This window comes from Trachurus trachurus, assembly GCF_905171665.1.
Source record: "Trachurus trachurus genome assembly, chromosome: 22".
In the NCBI taxonomy this organism is placed as follows: domain Eukaryota; kingdom Metazoa; phylum Chordata; class Actinopteri; order Carangiformes; family Carangidae; genus Trachurus; species Trachurus trachurus.
In genome coordinates this window covers 22,209,184-22,222,384 of record NC_139907.1, presented here as the reverse complement: position 1 = coordinate 22,222,384, position 13,201 = coordinate 22,209,184, and the positions used below count along the sequence as shown (strand labels likewise).

General features: G+C 42.7%; 2 protein-coding genes across 2 annotated transcripts in view; both read right to left on the bottom strand.

The window, feature by feature from the left end:
- cln8 (CLN8 transmembrane ER and ERGIC protein) overlaps positions 1 to 13,201 on the bottom strand; it is a 191,750-nt gene that overhangs the window by 20,951 nt on the left and 157,598 nt on the right. The window lies entirely within an intron of this gene.
- Positions 1 to 13,201, bottom strand: part of dlgap2a (discs, large homolog-associated protein 2a) — a gene marked incomplete at its 3' end in the record, with an annotated part of 178,530 nt that overhangs the window by 9,271 nt on the left and 156,058 nt on the right. The window contains exon 7 of the mRNA XM_083997835.1: positions 1,167 to 1,552. Within this exon, the coding sequence (XP_083853961.1) occupies positions 1,167 to 1,552 (386 nt within the window). The remainder of the gene's footprint in view (positions 1 to 1,166; positions 1,553 to 13,201) is intronic.

Below are 13,201 nucleotides of genomic sequence, written 5' to 3'. Positions count from 1 at the left end.
CATTTTACACATAACGGAGAGAAATGTAATTTGTGGTTAAAACACACTGCTGGGTACTGTCTAACTCTAGATATGATAGAGTGCGGCAATGGGAGCAGGATCAATTGACTTTGAGGGGATCATTTATTCGCTGGCCGACTCCCCGATGGCAACATCTGACAGTCAATGGCTTCGGTGTAATTTGGGTCCTAGACCAATCTCCAGCCAAAGGACTTTATTAATATCCGCTGAAAAAAAGCTCAGCAATTACCCTTTAAGGTGCGCTTGATTTATCTTGCAAGAATGACTTGAACAGCACCCAGTGACTTTCAAACACCCCCAGAATGAGATGAATGGGTGTTTCCTCAAATGTTTGAAAGGTTGAGTTCAACTTTGCACTTGCAGATTGGACAGTCAGCAGAAACGGGAGTGAGTTTGTGAATGTATAGATTTATGGCTCAAAAGAGAATAATAATTGTGTTAGTATACTTAGGAGAGATAAATAGGAGAAAGTGTATGTGGACAGAGGGAATTATGATGATAAAGAGGAGCTGAGAACCTAAAGTATATGAACCGAGAAAAATAGAGAGAAGAGGAAAATTACTACTCCCTATGCTCAGTGTAAGAGAGGACGCCATCCATAACTTTTACATTCTCATATTCTTAGAGCATCTTCGATATTCTGCTTTGAACAAACAGCGGAGTGATGATGTGAGCTCCCAGAGATTCCTCTGTCTTTTCTGCTGCAGACCTGCAACCTTTAGACTGTGACATAAGATCAACAACGCCAGAGCCTCAGCCAGTGTCAAAGACTGAGGGAAAGAAACCAAGGTAAGATCACAGGGAGTGGGAGGCGTAGCAGGATGAAGAGCTAGAGGAGGAGGAGGAGGAGAGGAGAAGAGAGAGGGAGTGTGAATGAGATTGGATAGAGAGAGAGAGAGAGAGAGAGGTACAGTGACTGGAGAGGGAGTGAATGAACCGTGGACTGAACGATCATTCACTAAATCCTGCTACAGCATGAGTTGAATCTTAATTGATGGATTGCAGTAATATGACTCACCCTTTCTATTTTTAGCTGCTGAAAAGAGAGCAGCGTTTCTGAGTAGAATGTACTGTATGTGTGTGAGAGTATTTTGTACGAGTTACGCAACCATATAGCTTTGTGGTTGCAGGAGCACAAGACTGACCTGTATCCCTATAGACGAGCGCGGTGTCTTCAGGTACTCCTCAGCCTTGGACACCAGGATGGCCTTGTCGCAGGTGAGCACCGAGCTGTGGCTGTCTGTGGACGGGTGTCTTTTCCCGGCCATGACTCCGGCCGCCTCCATGGCTATAGTCACGGCCTTGGTGCTGTCCAGACTGTCAGTGGAGTTATAGAGGGCCCTGCCCGGGCTCAGCCCCAGACTGAGACCATCGGAGGCCCACATCCCACCATGAGGGTGTCGCCCCTCGTGGTAAGCGTCCTGGGTGGACTCGGTGCTGCTCTGGGCCGTGATGGAGATGAGGGGTTTGGAGGTGGTGCGTGGTGGGACTGGAGGAGGGGTCTTCTTGTAGTTGGGTGTGTAGGTGATGGCTGGAAAAAGGTGCAAAGACATAATTATATGGAAAGTTATTCTTAAAGTGATTTTATTATTTATTATTTTATTATGTGTCATGGCCATCACAGAAAGGGAAAACTTTTGTTTTTCAATGGATAGGAAAAAAACATGGGTTAATTACCGTAGGCCACCTATCTATTTATGTAAGAAAGTAAAATATAACTTGATGGACATGAACAAATAATGTATGAAGTTTCAGCTAAAATAAATCAGTCAATACGTGGCAGCATAATAATACAAGAGAACCACTGAACAACTCTTTTGTGAAAGTCAGTATTCTCTATTCTATTGTATTCCTCCTTTAGAAGTTCTGTTGTAAAGGTTAAAAACCATATCCCATTTTCTCACCACCACATGCCTTGCAGGATCTGACTGCTGATGTTAAATGTCTTAACTATTGGCAACAAATCCTTTGAAAAAGACAAAAAAAACAACAGTTTGTTGATTTATCTCACGCTCAATGTTGTGATTTCCTGTCTTTTCCTGTGGTTTTGGGATTATCCAATCTACATTTATCTGAGTAAACCCAAATCAAAATGGCTCATAAACATCTAACGTAAAATTCAACTCCCACAACAGCTGAGAGATGTAGTTTCCATAATCAGGAGTGACTGCATATTTGTTGGGAACCATTTTCAGCTGTGGATCAATACACACTCTTTTGCACGTGTCTTCCAGTTGCAGAGTCTTGTGTTCTCACGGCAGATGTATGTCACTGGTTGTTTCATTGTTCATTTAGTAATGAACCTACTATGCAGTGGATTTTGTCTATTTACATATGATAATCAAGACAGGAAAGGCAGAGAGGATAACAGCACCATCGGGCCCGGGCTGGACTTGAACCCAAACTGCTGTGGTAAGGAAACACCATGTGGACAGCATGTATTCACAGCCAGTTATCATATGACAAGAAGCTGATTATTTTCAGATTTATTATCACTCAACTTTAACACTTAATTGATGTATTTCCATTATTTAATCACCTCATTAGCATAATGTCATGAGCTCATACATCATAGTGACTATAATGATGGGATATTAGGCTGAAACATTATTTGTTTCCACTTAATTATAGCTGGTTGCTAAAAATGGGTGAAAACATAACTTTGTTTTTTTTATACAGGTCCTGGTCATCTCATTGATCTCAGAGTGAACACTTTCTGTTATTCCTGGAAATCATTTTTCCCTCCTCATTTATTCATTGCCAGAATTCAGATAAAGGGAGAGAATGGTTGAAAATGTGTGCTCCATTTCAATGTGATGAATATACGTTATTTAAATAATGGAGTAAGTCGATAAAGAGAGAGAGAACATCAAAGCTGCTGTGACCTGAAACTCTCCTCAGACATGGATGATAGTGAAGAACCGGAGCAGCAATCAACAGCACTCGTGTGGAGGATCCTGGTGAGGAGCTCCTGCTCGAGCAACGCTGACAACTCTCATCTTCTTATTCTGTCCGTTTCACGACAGAAGGAGGGTGGTGGGGGGGGGATTACTTTCTTTCAAGTGCAAATGAGAATATGGACCTAATCCACAGAGAGATGGACTAAGGAATGGGTCATGAACGCCTTCTAGGCTTTGACGTGTCTTTATTTCCAAGCGAGGCTTTGAGAGAGGAGCTGGGTGTAGTTACAGGCCGAAACATCTGAAGCACAAGCTGTGTTTGGTGTGTTCTGATCAAAGCTGAGAGCGTGCCAGGTACCTCGGAGCCAAGAAAAGAAGAAAGAATAAGGCGAGGAGGAATAACAGTGAGTCATGCTGCAGGTTAAGTTATGGGTTATCGTTTTCCCCGACAAAGAAGCAAATGGTGTTGAACTCTGTTGCTGTTCTTGCCTTACAAATGCTTACATCACACAAAGCAATTAAGGAAGTCCTTATGAGACCAAAACAGGATCTATTTTGAGTTCTAATGAGCTGCATCCTTCATGCAGACCTCCAAAAAGCTAAGGCAGAGACTAATACCATTTCACCCTCATTACACTGTAGCCTGAACAGAACAACTACAGAACAAACACACTGCTGTCTGCAACAAGGGACAGAGAGAGCATGACTTATATATTTAGGTTGAAACCCTGAGTTTCCCCTTAAAACCTGCAACACCTTTTGGCCTCTCTCTCACCCGTATTTTGGTTGTGCTTATAAATAGCCAGAGACGTCTGGTCTGTGAAAAGCGTTCTGCTCCAGGGGCTTAATGACGCATGCTGCTGTCCATTCACAAAATTAACTTCTCATGGCTGAGAAGATGCATTAGTGAGTAAGATGAGGTGAAAGGAGACAGAAATGTAGGAGGGGGAAACCGGAGGGAGGGTGGATTTGTGGAGGGTGAGGGAGAGGCTTTATTTGGTGTGTGTGTGAAAGAGGGAGATCAAGGGAGGAAAGGGATGACCTGTTCAGGGGACATGATTCAGCAAGAGGACCAAAATAGAGCCATTATTAGCCAGCCAGTTGTGCAAAGGGGTGGGGGTGGGGGGTGTCATAACTCTGACTCCCTCCTAGCGATGGCAGGATTACTCAGCACTTTATTTTTTTTTAGTCTGAAGCGACCTCACTCACTCTCTCACTGGCACTTTGCAATGGTTTCTGAAGGGAAAATAAAGATCATTTTTGTCCAGAGGATGCAGCATTAAATCAGATATAAATGTCTTTGTTGTTGTGAATGTCACTCACAGACGTATAGCATTGGAACATATGGCAAGTTCAGTAAGAAAATTGTCCGGCATGCTGTCGCAGGTGATGGGGACACATGACAGATGGGGAAAATGTTCTACACCTCTGAGGTTAAACGAGTTGGATTCAATGAGCAAACAAGCGTGCTCTGATGTCGGCACAGCAATTGGGATTCAGATCTATTCAAATAGAAGAATTGACATTTACAGTAAATGATTGTCAGAACAGAAAAGCAAACAAAGCTCCTCAAATTACCGTGTCAGTCACATCGAAATAAGGCGAAGATTATCTCGCAGTATGTGATGAGAAATGTGTGAAAGGCGAAATGCACTTTGTGTTCTTCATGTCACTTCACTAAAACTCAACTTGACGCTTCATGTCACCAGTTTTCCCAAAGTTATTTAAAGTTTGCTCGCTAAGTTAGATCATAAAGAGCAGTTCATGTGAACATGTACAGTGTTTATGACAGCTTCTTCACGATACTCATATTTTCCTATTATATTATGGTGGCCTTTAGAGGTCAATGCAATTCAAATTAAAACTCTTTTGTGTGCTCTCATGTATTTTCTTAAGTTGCATTGTGTTGAGCTGTCAGGGCCACCGTACTAAAAAAAAAAAGTAAAGAACAGCTGGTGTGAGGTAGAACAAGGAGTCGAAAGAGGACAAGTCTGACTCTGGGTTTCTGTGTACAGTGCAAAGCAAATCACAGATTAAAATACTGTATTATGCAGTAAGCAAGAAAATGTACTACAACTATCACTGGAGTTTGGAATGAAATCATTTAGCTTCCAAAAAATATTTGTCAAAACGCCAAACAGCAAGATGAAGAAGGCGTCTCCCTGTGTGCACGTACATTTTCAGCAGCCAGTATGCACAGCGAGTACAGTTAAAATGATGGAGGATGTTCAGTGGTTGCTAAATGTATTCAGTGGGAATACTCCATTTAATATATATATCTCTCTGTCTCACATACACACACAAATAACAACCACTGTGCCTGTGAGGCTGATAAACATAAGACACAAAGGCAGTGATTTAACCACTCCATCTCTGTTCTGTTAGGACCTCTCTATATCTATCAGGACTGACTTGTATGCTAACATGAGGGCGGGGCTGTGGGGGATTGAGTGACATGCCGTTAAGAGTCTTTCTCCCCGATTGGATTCATCACTGTAGGGGAAATGCAGCAGTTTGTTTGGCGACAGGCTTTTAAGGATATGCAGATGATGGTGAGGGAGGGAGAGAGAGAGAGAGGAAGATGGATGGCGAGCTCCATTATTGGCAGAGTCACGAGTGTTGCAGCCAGAAACAATAAAGACGTTAATTTAAAAATAGCCAACAATAGATAACAAAAACCAGCCTGGGTGAGTCATTATTCAAGATTATTTAACCAACACTGGATAGTTTGCAAAAGTTCAAAAGTGTCCTGAGCAGTGTGATGGATCACCGAGAAGAAAAAAAAAAAGAACAGTTTTCAAACACCCCCCTTGCCTATAATGCCTCCGATGTTGTCCTGCTGTTCATGGAAGTCACACCACTGAGTGTTGTCTATAAGTAATGGCGTTTTAGCTGCTGGTGGCAAACTGAACAGCATTTGCATGTCACCACTTAGATGCATTGTCACTGTGGTCTTAACCTCACCCTTTCAAGAAAACAAATGGGCCTCTTTGTCGACTTAGATGGATCACTGAAATACCCAACGGAAGCTAATAATAGAAACATCCAGAGGGTGCTGTGTGCAGTCGTGCCTGCACTCATGTGATATTGCAGACTTTGGAATGGAGGCGGTTTGAGAAAGTGATGCAATCGTAAATATGTCAAGCAACAGCACAGAGAGCACTCTGAACAATTGAGAGTCCATTGAGACTAGACTCTAAGTCAAAAAAACAGGATGCGTTAGAGTGTGGGTGCATTGGGACATCTGCATTTCGCAGTCGATCTAGCAACTGTAGGGTCAAGCTCTGCATGGATGAATAAATAACTGATATTTGTATTGGGAACACAGTGACAAATGGTAAAACTGCATTAATACACAGTGGTCCTTTTAGCGAAAATGAATTGTTATACATCCGATAAACTCCCAGCTGTAAATTAAGAATATCACATACTGTAGCTTTCATTAACTGTCTAGACTCAACATTATTCAAGGTGGATATTTCATTAAAATAATGTCTGGCGCATTGATATGGAGCAATGGGGGACGGCCCAGGTAGCAGGTTTACCTGGGGTTTGCTGGGGAGTCCGATCAATGCTGCAGGTGGAGGGAAGGCAGAACTGGATTCCTGAAAACAAGGGAGTGGGGTGGATATTCAGAAGAATGGGCTTATCTGCCCAAACATACAGCACAGTACAATCTATGAACTTTACACAAGGAGGTAATGGAGAGAGGCATAGACTGCAGGCTATCAGGACCAACCTGCACAGAGGCATACAGCAAAATCACAACGAGGACGACACTCTTCCTGAAAAGGCGCTTCATGAGGAGACACGCTGACCAGGAAGTCAGTCATCAAAACCAGACAGTGTTAACAGCAGCATGTTTCAATAGAGCAGGGAGTCATGAGGGCAGTTCTGGATGGGGTATACAATGAGTAACATGATTCACACACACATACTGTTTATTTCCTGATACACTTTGTTTTCATTAGGCTCATTCACACCTAATGTTAGTGTATACCATTTTCAGACAGATGCAGTAACCTGTATTATAACTTCTGGCCTCGCTGTGTGATGCTCCTGCCCACTTCATTTACCACCGAACTGACACAGGTGACCAGGTAAAGAAAACCCACAACCACAACAAGGGAGGTTTTTTGGTTTTCATAGTTTTATTTTCAGATATTATTGGTGTATTTCTTAAATTATTTACTGATTAACTGAGGCATTGGTCAATTTAGCCTCAGATTTAGATGCACAGTATGCATTCTTCATTTTGCCAGATTTATTCTCATGAAAGTAGGGCTTGTAAAGAGTGCTAACAATGCAAACAAAGTCTTGATGATGGTATTTGGCATAATTTAACTAGGATTTAGGTTTTTGCAGCCTTAAAATTAATACAATTTTGGGTAAAATGGGTCACAACATTGTTGTGCACTGTTAGCACCCTAAGTGTTGTACTGCAAATACGCCCTGGCCAACAAATCAAACTCCCAAGATGTAAAGGGACATGTTTGATCCAACAAAAATCACATCATCAATTTTATATTTCTTTGAGTGAAAATGAAAAGGGACAGTGACCACTCCACTTAAAATATACGAAGTTCAGCAAAGATGAAAATGAATGTATAGAGAAAGCAATTGATAATGTAAATTACAGTAGGGCAGTTCACTTGTTTCACATGCCATTGAGGTCATTGGCTTATTTGCCTTTTAATGATATAACAGTAAATCCTGTGTTAAGACAAACACAGCTCAGTTACCACATCAAGTTTTCTTGGCAAAAATCCATTCATTCCAGAGAGATTTCATAACTTCGGCACCATTTCCTTTGTTCTGAAGTTCACAGTAGAGAAAAAAGGCCTATCACATGCCAGTACTTTTCCTTGCGTGACTGCATCCTGACAATTTATTATCAGACTATATCAAATGAATAAACATAAAGTCACTGCAGTACAGGTTTAACTATGTGCTACTTCTAGATAACAATTTGTCAGATGAAAATTTAAATGTGGTAGGGGTCCTGGGAGGAAAATACCGTATTTTTTTTAACACCAGTGAAATGAGCAGAAAAATGAAACAATACAAACTAATTGACTTCCCACTGCTTTGAAAACCTTTCAGATTCAGTCAATTTAGCAAAACTTTCATGAAGTGCTCTGTGCATATTCAATTCAAAACAACACTCAGGAAAATCCTTTTTTTCTGGTAGCTCACTGATCTTCAGCTGAAACATTCCTTTTGTTCCAGTGCACTTTATTAGAGCACAGACTTCAGTGGGTGATTCTATATAGAGCCCATTAATTGGATAGATAGCACAGATGTATCTTGTGATTTGCCTGGGTTTTTAGCTGTTCATTGCTGGTAACCGAATTCCATGGATTTGGTGGTATGTAGGCTCCTTTCATTGCATTGAAATGAAACTATGAACAGAACCAAATACTTACAGTGAGGCACCGTGTATGAAATGCACAAAATATTGAGGCAATCTGTCATGCACCATTACAGCATAATTTTCACCATTCAGTGTAACACACCTTTAAAAAATAGCCACACAGAGATGTACATCTTTTTTTCAGGAAGAAACACAATTCAAATGAATTTCATTACACTTATGTCCCGGTCGTATTACATTCTCAGTCTTTGATTCCTGAGCATTGAGATGATATCTTACTGTAAAAAATGCAATATCACCTATCAACAAGGCCTATTATTACTATAGTCAGATTATCAGATAAATTTAATGATGATTTAATTTTTTTTTTTTATAATTGTATCTGTATACTCTTGTCCAGCAAATATGTGTGTGTACAGTAGGCCTATGTGCTGTAGTTTGGTAGCAAAGTGTATGTGCATGTAGGCAACATGAGGTTGTGAGGCTACATACCCTAACTGTACTGTTTTGCTATTATATTTGAGGATGAGTGTGAATGATAAAGTCATTTCTCCAATAAATTAATAGATTTCCAGCTCTGTCTGTGATTGTGCAAACATCATTCCACACCATCGTGTCCTTTTTTCTTTATACCTGCAGAGTCCTTCCAACAGCTCACATAGTAAACAGTATGTCCTTATAGTTATATGATAACTGCCAAGATTTACTTCACCCCACTCCGGAGTGACAGGTCAGCAAAAGTAAAGTTTCCATTATTACTGCAAGGATTGTCTGGACCTCGTATACATAAGGCCATCTTGTCCATGGTCTATAACAGAGCTCCAGGAGAGTCTCTTAAAATAGATGCGTAAAATGTCTTTGATATAATCCACTGACTGAACAGGAACATTCATTAAAGTGTATCCAGTGATTAAAAAAGGTACTCTGAAATAAGCAGTACTGTCCAGGAAGAGAATTCACATCAGTGGTGACAACAGGCTTTAGAGAAGTTCATGTAGCTTTCAGTAAATGTTACTGAAGCATCCTTGTTCAGTAAATTTGTCACCACAGAGGGTTCATCAGATTCTTGCATTCAGTGACATATTATTTTTGCTGCTACCAATGCAGTCTTTTTTTCCTGGGCTTTTACTGCAGGCTTGTATATAGGAAAGTCCTTGCCTTGAATGCCAATGATCACATGACATTTAGATCGGCACATCCCTTTACAGTGCACTGGCAGCTAGAAACCATACTTTGAGCTACATTTTGTCTGCTGAGAATGAGGTATGAACTCACAGAGTGAGAGACACGTATGTGATTTCTGCACTGTTATACTCATATCGACCGCTCCATAGCTCCACACTGGCGCTCCTATGCATTGACTCTCGTCTATGGCCCCTCTTCTGCCACCTGTACCACAGAAAGGCCTTTTCACTTGAGGACCTCTCTGGACTACCTGGGGTCTCTTCTTCCACATGTTCCTCATATTCTTCATATACTATAATATCATCTGACTCCATGTGTGCTAGGTCCTCTGGGGGTATGACTATAATATCTGGTGGTGATGGATCTACATTTGGTGGAAGAGGATCTAAGGCCAGATCTGTGTCTACTACAACAGCATCGGGGGCTAGATCCATATCTGGTGGAAGAGGATCTGGGGCTGGATCTGTGTCTACTGGAACAGCATGTGGGGCTGGACCATCTGGTGGAAGAGGATCTGAGGCTGGAGCTGGACCCATATCTGGTGGAAGTGGATCTGGGGCTGGATCTGTGTCTACTGGAACAGCATGAGGGGCTGGATCTGTGTCTACTGGAACAGGATCTGGGGACAGATCTATGTCTGGTGGACGGGGATCTGAGACCAGATCTGTTTCTGATGGAAGAGGATCTGGGACTGGATCTGTGTCGGGTGGAGGAGAATCTGAGGAAAGATCTATGTCTGGTGGAAGAGGATCTAAGACTGGATTTGTGTCTGGTGGAAGAGGATCTGGGGGTAGGTCTATGTCTTGTGGAAATAGATCTGGGACTGGACTTGTGGGTCCAAAGTCCATCTCCAGTGATGTATCTGGAGATACTGAACTAGGTGGGGATATTGTGACCATGACCTGTGGAAGTAGGACTTCATGTAATTCCATACTCTGAGGCATCAGAGCCAGTTGATTATCCAAAGCTAGATCTGAACAAATGGATCCTGTTGACTCTGAAAGATATAACGGACTTAGGGGCATGGTGGGGTCACCAGCAGGTATGGGAGAACTTGGACTATCTGATAGGTACATGGGTGGGTCTAAATCGTCAGCATTAGATGGAGAGTCAATACTCACATCAAATGGTTCTGGTTCAGGGTCCATGAACACTGAGTCAAGATCATCTTGATCTAGGGAGGTCAGCATGACTAAGTCAAAGTGGACCAGATCAGCGTGATATATAGGGGTGGTATCAAGAGGTTCTGGAAGGGGTGGCCACTCTGAGTCTTGGGGCTCTGGTTCAGTATTTGGCGGAGAGTCTACTGAACTGGCAAATGACGAGACTGATGTCATTTGCTCAGCAGGAGGGTCAGGAGGGTAATCTGGAAAGGTTATAATGGGATCTGGATCACTGTCACATGGACTTAGAGGAGGTTCTGTGTCCGGGTATTCTGACACCACAATGGATGGACAATGAATGTCAGCCACTACATTACATGGTACAACAGTATCAAGATCGACTGAGGGTACATCACACGCTGAGAGTGGGCCTTGGTTAATTGGGTCAGTTGAAGATGCTGCAGATGAGTCTGATGGTTTGGGTTCTATATCTGTTGATTGTACAGGATCAGGATCTTCTAATCCTGAATATGGCAAGGACACAGTAGTAGGATCTTGAGACACTGGATCTGGCTTGTTCACAGTGTTGTGATCAGGAGACTCTGAATCTGACATGATAACATCATCATGTTCCTCAGGTGGAGACACGGTAACTACAGGGACTGGATATGGTAGCAGTATCTTATCTCTTTTAATTAGTTCTGCATCTGGAGATTTCGTGTCATCAGTCTGAGGCAGTTCAGTATCAGATTGGGACTCATTATCTGGGTCTATATGTATTAGCTGTGCAGTGATTACCATTTCTTGTTCCACTGTCACTGTATCATGGGGCATGTCAGGGGCTGTTTCTGATGGAGGTGGCACTGTACCATGGGTGGTGGCTGGCTCATTAGTAGCCATGTCAGAGGAACTCACCATTTCATGGTCTGATAACTCTGTTTTTGGTTCTGGTTTAGCTACAGAGGGAACAAGAGTCATGTCAAATGGGTCCAGTTGTGTTCTAACAGTGCTTGTAAGGATCGGATCCAGAGAAAGTGGTATGGCACTCTCAACATACATTGACTGTGGACTGGCAAGAATGCTCGGGTCCATTGACAGCTGTTTCGGCAGATTACGCCGGGCCCCTTTCTTCTCCTCCTTTTCCTCTGGACAATTGACGGCTGCATCTGCAGTGCTTTGCCGGACGAGGACCTTGCTTCTGGCCTGGGTACCCACAGATACTTTGGATACTTGGGGCTTCTTCTCTCTTGCTCCGCCGGCGCCTCTGTCTACTGTAGCGCTTCCAAGTCCTGCTGCCCCTGCCCCTGCCCCTGCCGCTGCCCCTGGCCCTGCACTCTCTCCGGCTCCTGCCATGGCTGCCGACCCTGTCCCAACGCCAACCCCTCCCCCTAAACCTACCCCAGGTCCAGCTGCCATGTGACCCCCTTGGGGAGACCACGTGTTGTAGTGCTGTGTGAAAGTGTTGAAATTACTGTTGAAAGCACGGAGCTCTTTACAGAGGTCCCTCCTGAGATCGGCAAGCTCACGACGCATGGCTGAGACCTCCTCCTTCCACTGCATGCTGATAGCTGCAGCCAAGGTAGCCGACTCTTTGATACTGGCCTGGATGGCTTTTGGTGATGGCCGTTCAGGGGCACTAGATCTGGGGGATCTGAAGAGGCTTGGAGAGACGGGTGGTCCTGATAAAGGTTTTGCTGTAGCACCCATGCTATCTTGTTGGTAAAGTCTGTCTCTTCTGATGGGGCAGCCTAGATCATCATGGGCCAGAGGGGCTGTGTCAGCCAAGTCCTCATGTATACTGGTCTGGTCGGGTAAACAAGAGTCTTCCTGCATATAATTTCTGTCTGGAAGACAAATGTAAATATGTATCTGTAATATGGCCAAAGGTGTGAGCAGCTGGAGAGAATGTGCTTTTAATTGCCACAAAGCAGTAACATCAAGTCATGCACTGAATGCCATGAGTCAAAATAAGATAATAGCAGATATGTATAACAATTAGATGCCAACCTTATGATTATTACCCCAATTTACTCATTTGTCTACTGCTCATACATACTGAAGAGTTTTGAAACCATAATTTTAATTATCTGTAATATCATAGAACATTACAGTGTTGAATACTACTGTAAGACTGAGAAAGTGCTCCCATTTTGACTCATTTCCATTACTGTTACACTGCCTTCTCAACCTTAATTTGTAGCATGCATTCTTCACATCTTTTCAGTGCACAAAGCTGAAACTCCTCTCTCCCGGAACACATCACAGAGAATGGACAATATTTCTAAGAAATGAGGTGTAAGAACAGTCCTTGCAGCCTCTTCTGCTTTCAGGTAAAGACATGTGTACTTTGTGCAATGAAAAGAGGCAAAGATGAGCAAAGCTTCAAAACCTTTTTTTTCATAAATCAGGAAGTATAGTATGAACCCTATTGAAAATGCGAGGTCCAGTTTGAACCAATTGATTCGAAGCACCAATTGCCCCTCTTTCAAAATAGTGGCAAAACCCAACACAAATGCAAAGATATCGGAGTTGACTGAGAAAGCAGTGTAAGCAAACATTTACAGGTATGAGGAATTGATCATAAGCACATCTCCAGATGTCCACACCCCTAACCCTCC